A 13,973-nucleotide genomic window follows, 5' to 3' on the forward strand; every position below is an offset into this window, starting at 1 on the left:
CAAATCTGCCTGTGTTCCCCTCGGCAAACACCTGAGTATTTGCCTTTTTTGAAAAATTTAGGTCAACAGTGTTCTCCCTAGTTTTCAGCACAGCAGGTAAGAAAACTTTTTAAACCGGTAAAGAAATTCCGGTAAATCCCAGCCGTTTTCTAGTCTACCTACATGAAACAGAATGTTTTCCAAATGCTGTTCGAATTTTATTTCATGACAACTTTATTATGGCCTTGCAGACCTCTTTCGCCTGCTATATACAGCCTACGAAAAATTGCATAAAATCTTCTGTTGTTTTAAGGAGATACATTTGCTGTCGCTTACATGACGTACTACTTAAAAAATCGACGGTCCTATTTCCTCTTTGCTACGAATTGCTGCAGCTCTTTTTTTCTTTGCTTCGAATACTCAGCATTCACGACAGCGTTGTTACAAAGTTGTATTCTGAGTGCTTCTTTTAACCTGTCATCTGGATTTTGTTTTAAACACTTACGAGCTTATGAGAAGAATTTGACATCGAAAGCTGCCTTTGTCTTCACCACGCGTCAGCTACGGTCAACTAACCAATCAACTATTTTCTGCATTTTGCATGTTTTTGAAAACTGAACTATTATATGTAAGTAATATTTCTCACTTCTGGAATTATTTTTACCTCTTTGCCTTTGTGATTGTTTTTTTTTTTTTTTCAATGGACAAAGTGAAAGGACAGCAAGGATTGCTGCCGCTTCATTGTTGAATCGATCGTGGAAACTGTGCAACAACAGATGTGCACTTGCCGCGAAGTGAGAAAAAGCCTGCAAAACTTGCTCTTTCCTCAATACCGGCCCTCAGAGATTTCGGAAAGTGAAGGGAAATAAAGAATATTAAATACTAGCACAAATTCGTAAATGAATATTGCATTTGTCGCTGTTTATTTTCAATCTGTTATCTTATATTTTCAATCATGACTACGAAGGTGAAACGAGTTGTGTTACTATGTTATTTATCTGTTGAATTTACTAGATATCTCAGCGATTCTAGGCGGTAAAGAGTTCTGTTACAAGCGGTAAATTTTACCGGTTACCGCCTGATAAGAAGAACACTGGGTCAAATTCCTTGCCATGTGAGCAGTTTAGACGTTTAAATTCCCCACTGGTTAGGGCTTCACAGTGCGTCAAATTTCCTACCCTTTTCTGATTTTGAATACAAAATGTGCAACAAAATGAACAAAATGTTGATGTTTACTTTCGCTCCAAGCAGCTCGGAAAGTATGTTATTTGTCAAAGGTTTTGTGAAATAACCTATTGATATATAACAAAAAAATATCTTCTGACAACAAATCCACACTTAAATGTTTTTCAATAAAGGCAAAAGGATATCATAACAAAAATAGAGGTGGAATTGTTTAGTAATGCGAGTACTGTAAACATCTGTAGTTGTATAACGGGTAGTGAAGGAATAGATTACGAAATCCTTTAGTTTAATAAGACCGCTGACTCCAGTTTCTTCGATGGTCAAATGCCCCACCTGAGCTGGTGGGCGGAGTTTTGCATCAAATTCCCTGCTATACGGGGGGGGGGGGGGGTTGATGGGCGGTGTTGAGAATTTTTGGGGGCTAGTAAAAGGACTTTTGGGGTAGAACATCCTGGCTAAGCTTACCTGAAGGGCAAGCTGGAAAATTCACTTTCTTTGCACTCTACAAAAGGCAACATACAGTACCGCTCAAAAGTAAGTTACCACCTCTCGTCTCGTTTCTCGCTCGTCTCGCGAGAATCAACGAAGTGGAAATGTCTGGCATGTAATTTGGAAAAAAAATATAGCAGTATTAATCATAATTGAAAGTTGCTTCTTGAATTATTGAAGGTACAATAATTACGAGTAAATGCACTGAGGTCTTTGATGTCACTAGGGCTATGGCAAAGTATCTTCTTATGGGAGGGTAACTTCCACCTATGATAGCTGTACATCACCAGAGGTTCTACTACCAACATTATAATTCAATGAAGTAATAATATTTATTACAAAATAAAAAAGAAATCAAGTTCTTAGAGTGAATCTGGGTGAGAGTCTTGTTGAGAAAAATTGTTTTTTTAGTGACTGATATTTTTGTCAACCTGAATGAAAGTTACCTTCAAATTAAACTGAAAAACTGCTACATGTATATTTTTTCCTTCAGCTGTTGATAATTGAATGTGTTATAATAAAGTATGATAAAGGATGTTAAAAATCTACATCTAAACCTGAAGCTTAGAACTTGCTAATTTTATCTTGTAGCCAGATGAAGGTGTTGGATTACGGTTTAATTGCAGCTACTGAGGAACTTCAACAGATTGCTTTCACAGCTCTAAATGGTAGTGAGTCTGATGATAAAGCTCGGGAAATTTTGTGCATTGCAGCTCTAGATAAACATGTCAAAAAGGTGTTAAATGACATAGACAAGAAAGAGACCAGACAAAAATCAGTGGCCAAAAATGTCACAGACTATAGACATCGAATAATCAAAGAATTTATGCAGACGCACATGGCTAACAAGAGGCGGTATTGCCCTGGTTGTAAAGCACCATCTCGTGATGTGAGGAGTGAATACAATAGCCGTGTGTTTTTGAAGGCATTGTCAGCTCGAGAGGCTAATAAATGGGTAACAACGCAGGCCATCCAGGCACACTTGAAAAAACATTCAGCTTCTGTAGCTAATGACACAGAGAATACTCACAAAGACAGTAATGGAACTGACACACATGCAGGTAAGAATTACATGACATTGGCAAGCGGCAAGCTTAACGAGAATTAACTGCTGATATCAATGCAGTGTCTTGACCCAGGTTTTTCAAAACATCTTTCGCCCGTTGATCATTTGTTCATGTGTACTGGCAATGAATAAATTTCATTCGTAGCTACAACTCTTTACAGTATTTTTATCTGGCACAGATCGAAACACTTATGCAGTTAAGTTGTCAGAAATGGCTTTGCTCCATCAGAATAAAAAGCCATTAAAACAATTGGTTCAATAATGTTATGTTCAGTGAGCTGAACACATGTGGCACGACTGTTGTCTTTTTTCATATGAAATTTGTTTTTTGTAAAGATCTGTAAACTGTTCAGTTTCATTTGCTTGACAAAAATATACAGAAGGCTTGAAATTTAAGTTTGTCTCCCACAATTGTTTGCCATATAAAAAGTTAAGTTTGACCAAATTTGTGAGAGCATAAAATTTATTTATTGCCACTTTCCTGTTAGCTTTGGGCAAATGATCAATGGTCAAATGAAGTTTTGATAACCCGGGTCTACACACTCCACGGAAATCGGCTGTACATGTAATTTGAGTCTGGGTCTGTGAAGCAAAAAAAATCTGATCATAGTGTTTCTTTGTGTTTTTTTATTGTTACTATCTGCCATCTTTGTAATATATGAACTATTGTACATGTACTGTACCTTCATAAGTTTACCACATTGTTATTTCCTTTGATTTAGGTAGATTAAATACCACTTTAATTCTGCATGTGCCGCCTGTTTTTAGTTCCAATTTATCTTGGTTTTTGTTAGTAGGCATACTAATCTATACTAGAGAAACCTATCAATGGTTGTTTCAGGAGAGGTCAAGCAAAAAATCTTTCTTACTAAGGATGCCTCATACCTTAGACTTTATCACTGACTATAATTGTTCTAATTTCATTTTTTTTCAAACTATTTTGATTTTTATTTACCTGTGATTCAGATTATGGTACCATCATACATGTAAATATTAGGCAAAGGAAAAAGAATGGGACCCCATCCAGTGGCACATACCCCACATTACGGCATAATTATAAGGTCCACTTCTTTCCACCTTCCCCCCCCCCCCTATTTGGGATGTGTTGTGAGGCTGGGTGAAGAGAAGTAGAATATTTATAGGTAATGAGATGCTAAATGTACAAATCAAAACAGGTTTTTGATCTTTACAATTTTAGAGAATGGAACATCAAGTACCAGAGAATCGGGTGATGCTGCAAGAACACAGACTGATGATCAGCTAAAGAAACTTATGCAACAAACTTTTTTAACTCCACTTGAGGTCAAGAAACAAATATTTCAAGTCTGGGAAAGATACGGTGACTTTCTAAACATTCTCTTTGGAGCTTATTCTTCTCCAACTGCAAAAAGAAGGTGTTGTTCTGCAGATATGTTCTTTATAGAGATCTTTCCAGTTCCTCCTTCAAGGTTTAGACCAGTAAGTAACAGCTACTTACCGTAGTACAAATAATTAAAAATATACTAGTTAATTAACAGTATTTCTGTATTACTAAATCAAGAAATGACCTGCATATGTTATTCAACCAGTGCTTCTCAATGATCTACATTAAACACTGAAATAGCCTACAGTGACCTACAGTAACCTAATGTGTAATGTTGTTGGTTGAATCTATTTCCAGCCTAGGTTACGTTAACCTGTTTCAGCCTGAAGATAATACTTTAATAATGATAGAAAAACAATTTGAATTAACTCATTACTATTTCGAACAAATAAATTGAAATTGTTTATATTTGATTTTGATTTCCAAAGTCATTCTCATGGTACCTACATGTAGTGCCCCAAAGAGGCTCTGAATTGGCTTCCTTATTATAAAAAATCCATTTCCCCTTCAATAGAGTTTTGCTCCCATCCTTCATCTTCTGTATCCAATTTAATGCAGGTGTCGTTCCTTGGGGACAAGCAGTTTGAGAATCCCCAGACAGGGAACCTGATCAAGATCATCAAAGACTGTGTGCTTGTTAGGAGCTGTCTTCAAGATTTAAACAAACCTGCAACTGAAGACCAAAATACACAGACAGAAAAGAAGAAGAAGGGTTTTGTATGTTAACTAGTATTTCTTTTTCCTCAGCCCTCTTAAGATGTATCAGCAGACACTTCATTCACTCTAATTTTTCCAAGGACCATTCTGTCCCCAAAGGACAGAGCCCACAGCTGAATCTGCACTAAACAGATACCTCCTCAAAGCACACTTGTAGGAATGATCCCATCTGTATAATAAAGAAAACTACATTTTTCATCCCATAAGCAGACCAGGGTTCAAAATAAAATTTCGTTTTTAGCCTGAATTTGTCGGCTTTTTTTGTCAAGGCTCTTTTTTTTCCCGGCTGTTAGAGAGCTATGCATTTTCAAGGGACACAATCCATCTGCATACATGACGTACCCAGATGCATTCTGGGGCGATTTCAAACACAGTCGGCCATTTGTTAGTTTTCCGAAGTGATACAATATTTTACGGCAAAGCAAAAGAATGGATTGGAGCAATGTGACTTCTTTTCTTATTTTGAATGTTTGAGAAGCAAATAAGATCTTCAATTTAATTTTCTGGAGAGACACAATACCTGAGAAGGTGGGGCGGCCCGTTACTCATCTTAACACAGAAATGAAGTCGCCACATTGGCGACTAAACCGTAACACCAGAAGTTTTCGTCGACAAAGATGAAATTTTGGTCGCATTAGCGACGTTAAGTCGCTCTTTCTAGCCCTGTAGCTGCTTTATTTTCTGATATGGAATGTTTACTTCAACATTACCGCAACTTTTATTTCAGTTGGCCGATCAAGGCATGATATTTTCTATTTCTTCGGTGAAAAGTAGCCGGCAAGTGTCGTCAGGGTGCCGGCTACCGCCGACAGCCGGCTGCTATTTTGAACCCTGCAGACTCCTCTCCTAGGTGTCCGTGTATGGGAGGTCTGGCTGTAGTGCAAAACATTTTTAGAGATAATCTCAAAAATAATAATAATAATAACAACAACAACAACAACAATAAAAATAATAATAATACTAGTTGTACCTATCGGTAAGTGCCAACGAGCGAAATACTCATGTTTGTTCATAAGAACAGATATTGAATGGTTTTTGATAGAACTATTGTATTTTAGGTAATATGCAAAAAAAGTGCTATTTCTCTGGTGTTCATAAATGACACAGGCTTGATAGCCTGCGTAGCAGGCGCCGTAGTTTCCAGCGCGCGTATTCTCGCGATCGCGCACTCTTTTAAACACACTAAAAAACGTACACAGATGTCTGCTACGCAGGCTACGGGTTTGACAGATTGATAACTCTTGACAAATCTTTAAATTCTTTTCAACGTTAAAATATCACAAAATGTAGGCAATAAATGAGGTTTAATCACTGTTTATTAAATACAACACGCGCTGGTTAAAATGGTTCCGTCCACTAAAGGGATAGTTGCATTTCAAGAACTTCTTATAAATCAAATCCCAAAATCAAAACTGCTAAGATGCTTTTTTAAAAATAATTTTCAGTAATCAGAGACACTAATGCACGGGTCAGATTTCAGTCTCGCATGCGAAGTGTCATGTTCAGTTACGCCAAACTTGAAAAATTTGAACAGAAAACAAAACTTGAACGGTCAAGGATTATTTGGAGACAAAAATTTTATTCAAGATAACATTACATTTGCCATTAGAAGCAAAAAACTTTTGACTTTCTTGTGTGTATGACATGCAGTAATTTAATTGAGCGTCGCTTTGTATTGATGTTATTCCTACGCGGAGCGAAAATGCGTGCCAAATAAAATATAAACGGTATTTGATTTGAAATAAATCATCGGTCAAACAATTACTATAAACACAATCAACACTAATTAAAAGGAAGCATTTACCCGACTTCAGCATTCTCATAAGTCAAGAAAACTCTATTTGTAGTCAACAGTCCGCTTTTGATTTTCATGTCTCTCTTCGATCGTAAATCAAAGGACTCCAAAGTCGAAAGATTATTTCATCGCTTTGAAGACCTTGACGTTCATTTTTTCGGCGGTCGAATATTCTGTAGGGTATTCTCTTTCGATTTATAATTCCCTAAAGGTGTATTTATCGGTAAAGGGATGAATGACCACATTGAAAATTTTAACAGTGAGCCACGTGGACGCCATTTTCGTCATTTGCTCTCTTGCAAGGAGTGAGAGACTGGGAACCAGTTGGAAAGAACAATACAACCCAAATATGGGGTTTACTTACACCCAAATATGGTAAAAAAAGTCCCTTACGCAGAACTTAAGATTTTCTCTGCCTATACACTCATATGCACACGGCTCTATGATTCTGCCGCCTCGACAGCCTCGCCTCTTGGCTCGGCTGTCTCGTTGGCAATTAATCTTAAGCTCTTAATGTTAATATATTTATGTTGTGCTCTCAACTTCAAGGGTAAGAATGCTCCAGCAACAGTGCATGGTAAAACTGCTGCAGAAAGACTCCATAATGCATGGCTCAAGTTACAATCTGATGTCAATTGCTATATTGACAGTGACTTGGATAGAATATCAACTGCCAAGTTTGCAGGAATCAGGCAGGTAAGCAACTGTACAACAGCTTCTCAGAATCACAAAGAAGTTTCAGTCAAGATCAAGGAAGTGCTTATTTAAAAAAGTCACTAAATCTTTGGAAAATCAACAAAGTTGTTACATTTAGTTGCCATGTGCTTAGAGAACAAAAATTGATATTACAAAATTTACAGTACAGGAGGTGGCAAGGAAGCATAAAAAGAAACTATAAGAACTGTTATAACATAGCTAGCAGACCTGCGCAATCAATTGAAATTAATTTTAGTGTACAAAAGTGTGCACCATAACCCAATAGTGTATGCTGACAATGTGAGCAAATCCCTTTGCCAGAAAATGTTTTCTTGGGTAGGAATTGTTTTCTCAGCAATGTTATACATGTACAATTAGTTCGTGCTTTAAGCTGTGCACTATCAAAATAATTATGGTGCATGCAGCAAGTTTTGGAGAGCACTCAAGAAGCTAGAGTTGCTCTCTCAGCTGTCAACAACTCTTATGCTTCTTTCATGCACTCAAAACGTCCTGGGTGCACCATAACTTGATAGTGTATGCTTTTTAAAGCATGAACCACTCATTGTTATTTACATACATGTAGAGTTGATGCCTACATGTTTGAAGTGCATAATACAACCCAAGTAACACAATACAATCATAAGCATAGAGTATCTTGTTTGAGATCCTGCTTAAAATTTTAAAGACAATTTCTGTTTTGTTGCATTCATTTGGGTGTTATTAAAGAATGAATGCACTCACAAACAGATCAAGTTTTTTGTATAATAGGTAAGCTACACTGAACTACACCTCATCTAACATGCCATTAATTTTTGTTTTAGATACTTGAGAAAAAAGAAGGATTATTTAGAAAACACATGATGGGCAAAAGAGTGGACTATGCTTGCAGATCTGTCATTTCACCTGATCCATACCTAAGTGTTGATGAGATTGGAATCCCAGAGGTAATAACAATTGAATAGCTTGATGCAAAACTATGCTAAGTGACTTTTAGGATGAAAAATCGTTTTTTCCTTCAAACGTGCCCGAATTTTTGCATGTGGTCTTCAATTTAATGGAAAAACATTGTCCTTGAATTAAAATTTCTGGTTTGCACCTAGTCTTCGAGAAAAACTAGAACTATGGTCACTTTAAAACAATAACACGCGGCAAAGAGAGAAAGGGGATTAAACTTAGCAGTTGCAGTAAAGTAAAGTTAGGGTCAGCTAGTGTTAAGGTTAGGGTTAAGTGTCACGAATGTTATATAAACATTGAACTTGACCGATCGACAAACTTGAGCGACTGAACAGTGAAAAGAAGTGAAAAATATATAGCAAAATGAACGAGAAATCCTTAAACAAAAACGACTTACGCTGTTGCCCTTTCCTCTCGCCAGCTTCTAACCACAAATGCACTCGCCAAATGTTCAATGTTTCGTTTTCAGTCAGCAAATTTAGGCTGCTAAAGGTTAATCCATAATATGTTTTCGCTTTTCCCCAGTTTCTCTCCGTAGTCACGCGTAACGCAATTTGATCTTGACTCACAAGCAACGATCGTTCTTTTAAACATTCAGGCCTTTTATTCCTGGAAAGGATCGCAGCTTAGGGCTATTTTTTGTCGAAATGAAGCAATTTGTTGCTTTTCTTGGTAAAAATTATCCTTTTCTGTCGATTCTGTTGTGTTCTGTTGATTGAGTGAGCGTTTTCCGTCTTTGCCGTGCCGAACGAACTTTGTTTATTGTGACAATGCGTATCGAATGACGTATCCATTAAAGATTATTATGGGATATCCCTGAGTAGCTGAAATACGGGAAGTCCTATCGCCAAATCTAAGAGAATTTTTATAAGTCTAAAAGCACCTCCTTATTTCCAAACGTTCAACGCGGCAACACGAGGCAAATGAGCCAAAACTTCGAGAAAATAACGTTTTTTGGAGCAGAAGTTGCTTCTAGACCTCGCCTGGCTCGATGCGCCTTCGAAAGCCAAGTTTACCGCCAGTCTTGGCAGGGCTTAGCAATCTTCAGGCAGCAACACATCTCGCTTCTTTGAGATATGCTAGTGGCTTACGGGTTTCCAGACTTAATGATGTCCTTTCACCACCAGACGGGCGTAAATATGTGTCAAATAAGCGAAAATAAGCGGACTTCTAATGCGTAAGGTGAGTTTTCAACTGGTCTGATTGAAAGTCTCGTTGCCTCGGCTTCGCGCGCCAAAATAATTCAAACGTAAGCTTACGTCACAAAGTAGTTTAAGAAATTCATTTCCAGATCCCGTTTTTGAGCGAGCGAATAAATTCCCCCCCCCCCCCCCCCAACAAAAGGACAACGATTTTCTATTTAATCGAAGACCACACGCAAAAATTCTGGCACGTTTGAGCAAAAATTCAGGTGCGTTTGAAGGAAAAAACGATTTTTCATCTTAAAAGTCACTAAGCATAGTTTTGCATCAAGCTATTCAATAGAGCCTGTAGTTGCATAAATTATTATCGCAGACATTGTTGTCTCCGAACAATGGTTTTCGACGCGCTTGAGTGAACTCAGTAATAAAATCGAATCACTGAACCATTCAGTCTGAGAGAAGCTTGATGCAAAACTATGCTAAGTGACTTTTAGGATGAAAAATCGTTTTTTCCTTCAAACGTGCCCAAATTTTTGCATGTGGTCTTCAATTTAATGGAAAAACATTGTCCTTGAATTAAAATTTCTGGTTTGCACCTTGTCTTCGAGAAAAACTAGAACTATGGTCACTTTAAAACAATAACACGCGGCAAAGAGAGAAAGAGGATTAAACTTAGCAGTTACAGTAAAGTAAAGTTAGGGTCAGCTAGTGTTAAGGTTAGGGTTAAGTGTCACGAATGTTTTATAAACATTGAACTTGACCGATCGACAAACTTGAGCGACTGAACAGTGAAAAGAAGTGAAAAATATATAGCAAAATGAACGAGAAATCCTTAAACAAAAACGACTTACGCTGTTGCCCTTTCCTCTCGCCAGCTTCTAACCACAAATGCACTCGCCAAATGTTCAATGTTTCGTTTTCAGTCAGCAAATTTAGGCTGCTAAAGGTTAATCCATAATATGTTTTCGCTTTTCCCCAGTTTCTCTCCGTAGTCACGCATAACGCAATTTGATCTTGACTCACAAGCAACGATCGTTCTTTTAAACATTCAGGCCTTTTATTCCTGGAAAGGATCGCAGCTTAGGGCTATTTTTTGTCGAAATGAAGCAATTTGTTGCTTTTCTTGGTAAAAATTATCCTTTTCTGTCGATTCTGTTGTGTTCTGTTGATTGAGTGAGCGTTTTCCGTCTTTGCCGTGCCGAACGAACTTTGTTTATTGTGACAATGCGTATCGAATGACGTATCCATTAAAGATTATTATGGGATATCCCTGAGTAGCTGAAATACGGGAAGTCCTATCGCCAAATCTAAGAGAATTTTTATAAGTCTAAAAGCACCTCCTTATTTCCAAACGTTCAACGCGGCAACACGAGGCAAATGAGCCAAAACTTCGAGAAAATAACGTTTTTTGGAGCAGAAGTTGCTTCTAGACCTCGCCTGGCTCGATGCGCCTTCGAAAGCCAAGTTTACCGCCAGTCTTGGCAGGGCTTAGCAATCTTCAGGCAGCAACACATCTCGCTTCTTTGAGATATGCTAGTGGCTTACGGGTTTCCAGACTTAATGATGTCTTACGGGTTTCCAGACTTAACGAAAAAAAGACCAAGACAATGCTCGCCACGGGTAAATGGCTTGAGAAAAGAATGGGGCACCAGCAGTTGCAAGTTAAATTAAATGCCACTGAGCTCGATCAGGTGAACTCACAAAAACTGCTGGGAGTCACAATCGACTCCAAACTGTCCTTCGATGAACATATCGATGACCTCTGTAGAAAGGTTTCCCAGCGTATTGCTGTACTGAAAAGAATTAAGAAATTTCTCCCTTTTCAACAAAGGATAGCATACTACAACGCGATGATCAAGCAAGACATGCTCTACGCCTCCGTGGTGTGGTCGTCGTGTTCTCTGGGGAATTTGCAGAGGATTCTTCGCCTCCAGAAACGCGCTGCGCGCGTTATCCTTGACGCCGACACACGAGCGAACAGCGTTGAACTTTTCAAGATTTTAAATTGGCTTCCGGTTCATCTCGAGGTTAAAATAAACATCTTAACACAAGTGTACAAACGTATTAATGGCCAAAGCCCATCCTATATGAACGAACTTTTAGTGCCAAACTCTGAAATAAATGAAAGAAATAGTCGATATGGCTCTGTCAACTTGGCCTGCCCCCGTTTCAAACGAAAAACCGAAGGAGGGCGATCATTTAGCGTGAGAGCAACTAGACTTTGGAACACTCTTCCCAATTTCTTAAAGAAAAGTGAGAGTCTACATTGTTTTAAAAATGGCCTAATTGATTTTTACGCATCTAGCCTTAAGGACATTCATCATTTTACAGTTTTTTAATTCTTAATCCATATTTTTAGAAATTTCTGTATTTTAATTCAAATTTTAAATTGTATATATTATGTAGTTGTAATTTGTAATCCGAGGGCCGCTTGTTTGTCAGTAGTTTTTACTGTTTGCCGTTACCCTCTTTTAATAAAGTTGATTGATTGATTGATTGACCACCAGACGGGCATAAATATGTGTCAAATAAGCGAAAATAAGCGGACTTCTAATGCGTAAGGTGAGTTTTCAACTGGTCTGATTGAAAGTCTCGTTGCCTCGGCTTCGCGCGCCGAAATAATTCAAACGTAAGCTTACGTCACAAAGTAGTTTAAGAAATTCATTTCCAGATCCCGTTTTTGAGCGAGCGAATAAATTCCCCCCCCCCCCCCCCCCAACAAAAGGACAACGATTTTCTATTTAAGGGCAATTCCATGTCATGGATGTTACAATTCAGACTAATTTTTAGAACTTTAAACTTGCATTGTCTAAGGATGAAAACAAGTTTTAAAACTTTTCATTGATTTACAAGTCTGTGCACCTTAGTGTGTTAATTTGATTATTTCTTTTTTTCAGTTGACTTATTTGTGTCAGAGAAATATTGAGAAAAACGACTCTCATGGACGTTACATAAAAATCAACCACGTAATTTAGTGCATTAGCATTACTTTAAAATTCCTGTGAACTTTCAAGCATTTTCAAAATATCTTCTCCATGTCAATGTAGTTTAATGATTGTGTTAACTAAAAAAATTGTTTTCACCTTCATTATCTTTCACAGTTTTTCTTGGAGACTAAAAATGTAACGTCATGGACGTTACAAAAATTGTCATGGACGTTACACTATGTGAATTCTTCTTCAAGTTTACCAAATAAATTAACTTTTTTCAATTGTTGGGCTCTATCATTTGTAGTAAAACAATATTTCTTGGCAGTTGGAAATGAAATTATCTTGCTAGTTAATGTAAAACCCGTGAAATGCTCATTTAAATTTTTGAGGACATTTCACGGTCCTTACATGACATATTAACCTGCATTTTCAGCAAATCTCTTTCCACAAGCTTGCTGTTTATCAACCCAAACCTGTCTTTTGGAAAAAAATGCTCACTGCTATACCGCCTAACTATTTTTTACCTTTTCCAAAGACTTTGATAAAGTTTTGCCTTTTTTTTTAACATTTTTGCAAAAAATGTAACATCCATGATATGGCATCCATGACCAACTTTAACTGCACTTAGTTAAAAAATGTAACTGTTTACCAGAGTTTTGTTGCCATCAAAATGTTCATTTTTGATAAGTAACAAAGCAGCAGAAATTTTTTAAGAATCCTTCAAATAATACCGGTAACTTAAGGAGAGAAAAAAAATGCACAGAATTTCATGGACGTTACGTAACGTCCATGACAGAACTTCACATTGCTGTTGCTATTTTTTTAAAATATTTTGGATGAAGTCTTTATCAGTTATTTGTCAACACAAATGAGGGAATATTCCTAATAAAATTGTTTGAATTCATAAGCATTTTGAAAGTATGATTTTTGTAAGTTAAAAATGTGCATCACAGACATTGCAAATTATTAACCCTTTCAGTGCTAAATTTATCCAAAAACAGGGTTTTTTTCTACCGTTAAACTGAATTTTTGATGCTACGATCCTGAATTTCCTTTAACTTTGCTTAAAAGGCACTTTTCCACAATGCAGCAAGATTTTGATGAAGATTCCATTAAAAAATGTACAAAAATGTACTTTGGCGCATGCGCATAAGCCAAAATTTGGACTTGTTTTTTTTTTTTTTTTTTTTTTTTGCGAAATCGTTTCCATTTTTTTTTCTTGCTCCTTTTCCTTTCGTTTCTCTTGGCTTTGTTATTGCCACTTCTTTCTACCGTATCCGTCCTTCCTTTAGACCAAAAAAGTTTTGATTAAAACATTGGTAAACCCTGAAAAGAGGACCTCGATCTTTTACAGGTGTTTTGGCCTGTTTAAGCACCGATTTTGCACTAAAAAGTGATTGACTTTTTCTCGATTAGCTCTGTCAGGATGCGACCGATACGCAAAATGAATAGTTCTTTGAAAAGGTCAAACCTAGCTCTATCAGATGCTTATCACTAAAATCTGCTGACTTTCAAATTGATGACGTCACAAGTGGTTCATTGACTGCTCCTCCAAATGTCGAGAAAAGTCGACTTTAGCAGTGAAAGAGTTAAGAAGGTAAACCCGTACTTTGGGGACCCCCCCTAAAAACACTGTTGTCACAGACAAAGTAAAAGT

The 13,973-nt window shown here is 37.3% G+C and overlaps 1 protein-coding gene across 1 annotated transcript in view; it reads left to right on the forward strand.

Annotated features, from left to right (window-relative positions):
- Positions 1-13,973, forward strand: part of LOC144638596 (DNA-directed RNA polymerase I subunit RPA1-like) — a 57,483-nt gene that overhangs the window by 567 nt on the left and 42,943 nt on the right. The window contains exons 2-6 of the mRNA XM_078497785.1: positions 2,245-2,714; positions 3,918-4,177; positions 4,641-4,799; positions 7,144-7,290; positions 8,112-8,234. Coding sequence (XP_078353911.1) covers positions 2,245-2,714; positions 3,918-4,177; positions 4,641-4,799; positions 7,144-7,290; positions 8,112-8,234 — 1,159 coding nt within the window. The remainder of the gene's footprint in view (positions 1-2,244; positions 2,715-3,917; positions 4,178-4,640; positions 4,800-7,143; positions 7,291-8,111; positions 8,235-13,973) is intronic.

The sequence above is a fragment of the Oculina patagonica genome, chromosome 14 (genome assembly GCF_052425735.1).
Source record: "Oculina patagonica isolate OP01 chromosome 14, crgOcupat, whole genome shotgun sequence".
Classification (NCBI taxonomy): domain Eukaryota; kingdom Metazoa; phylum Cnidaria; class Anthozoa; order Scleractinia; family Oculinidae; genus Oculina; species Oculina patagonica.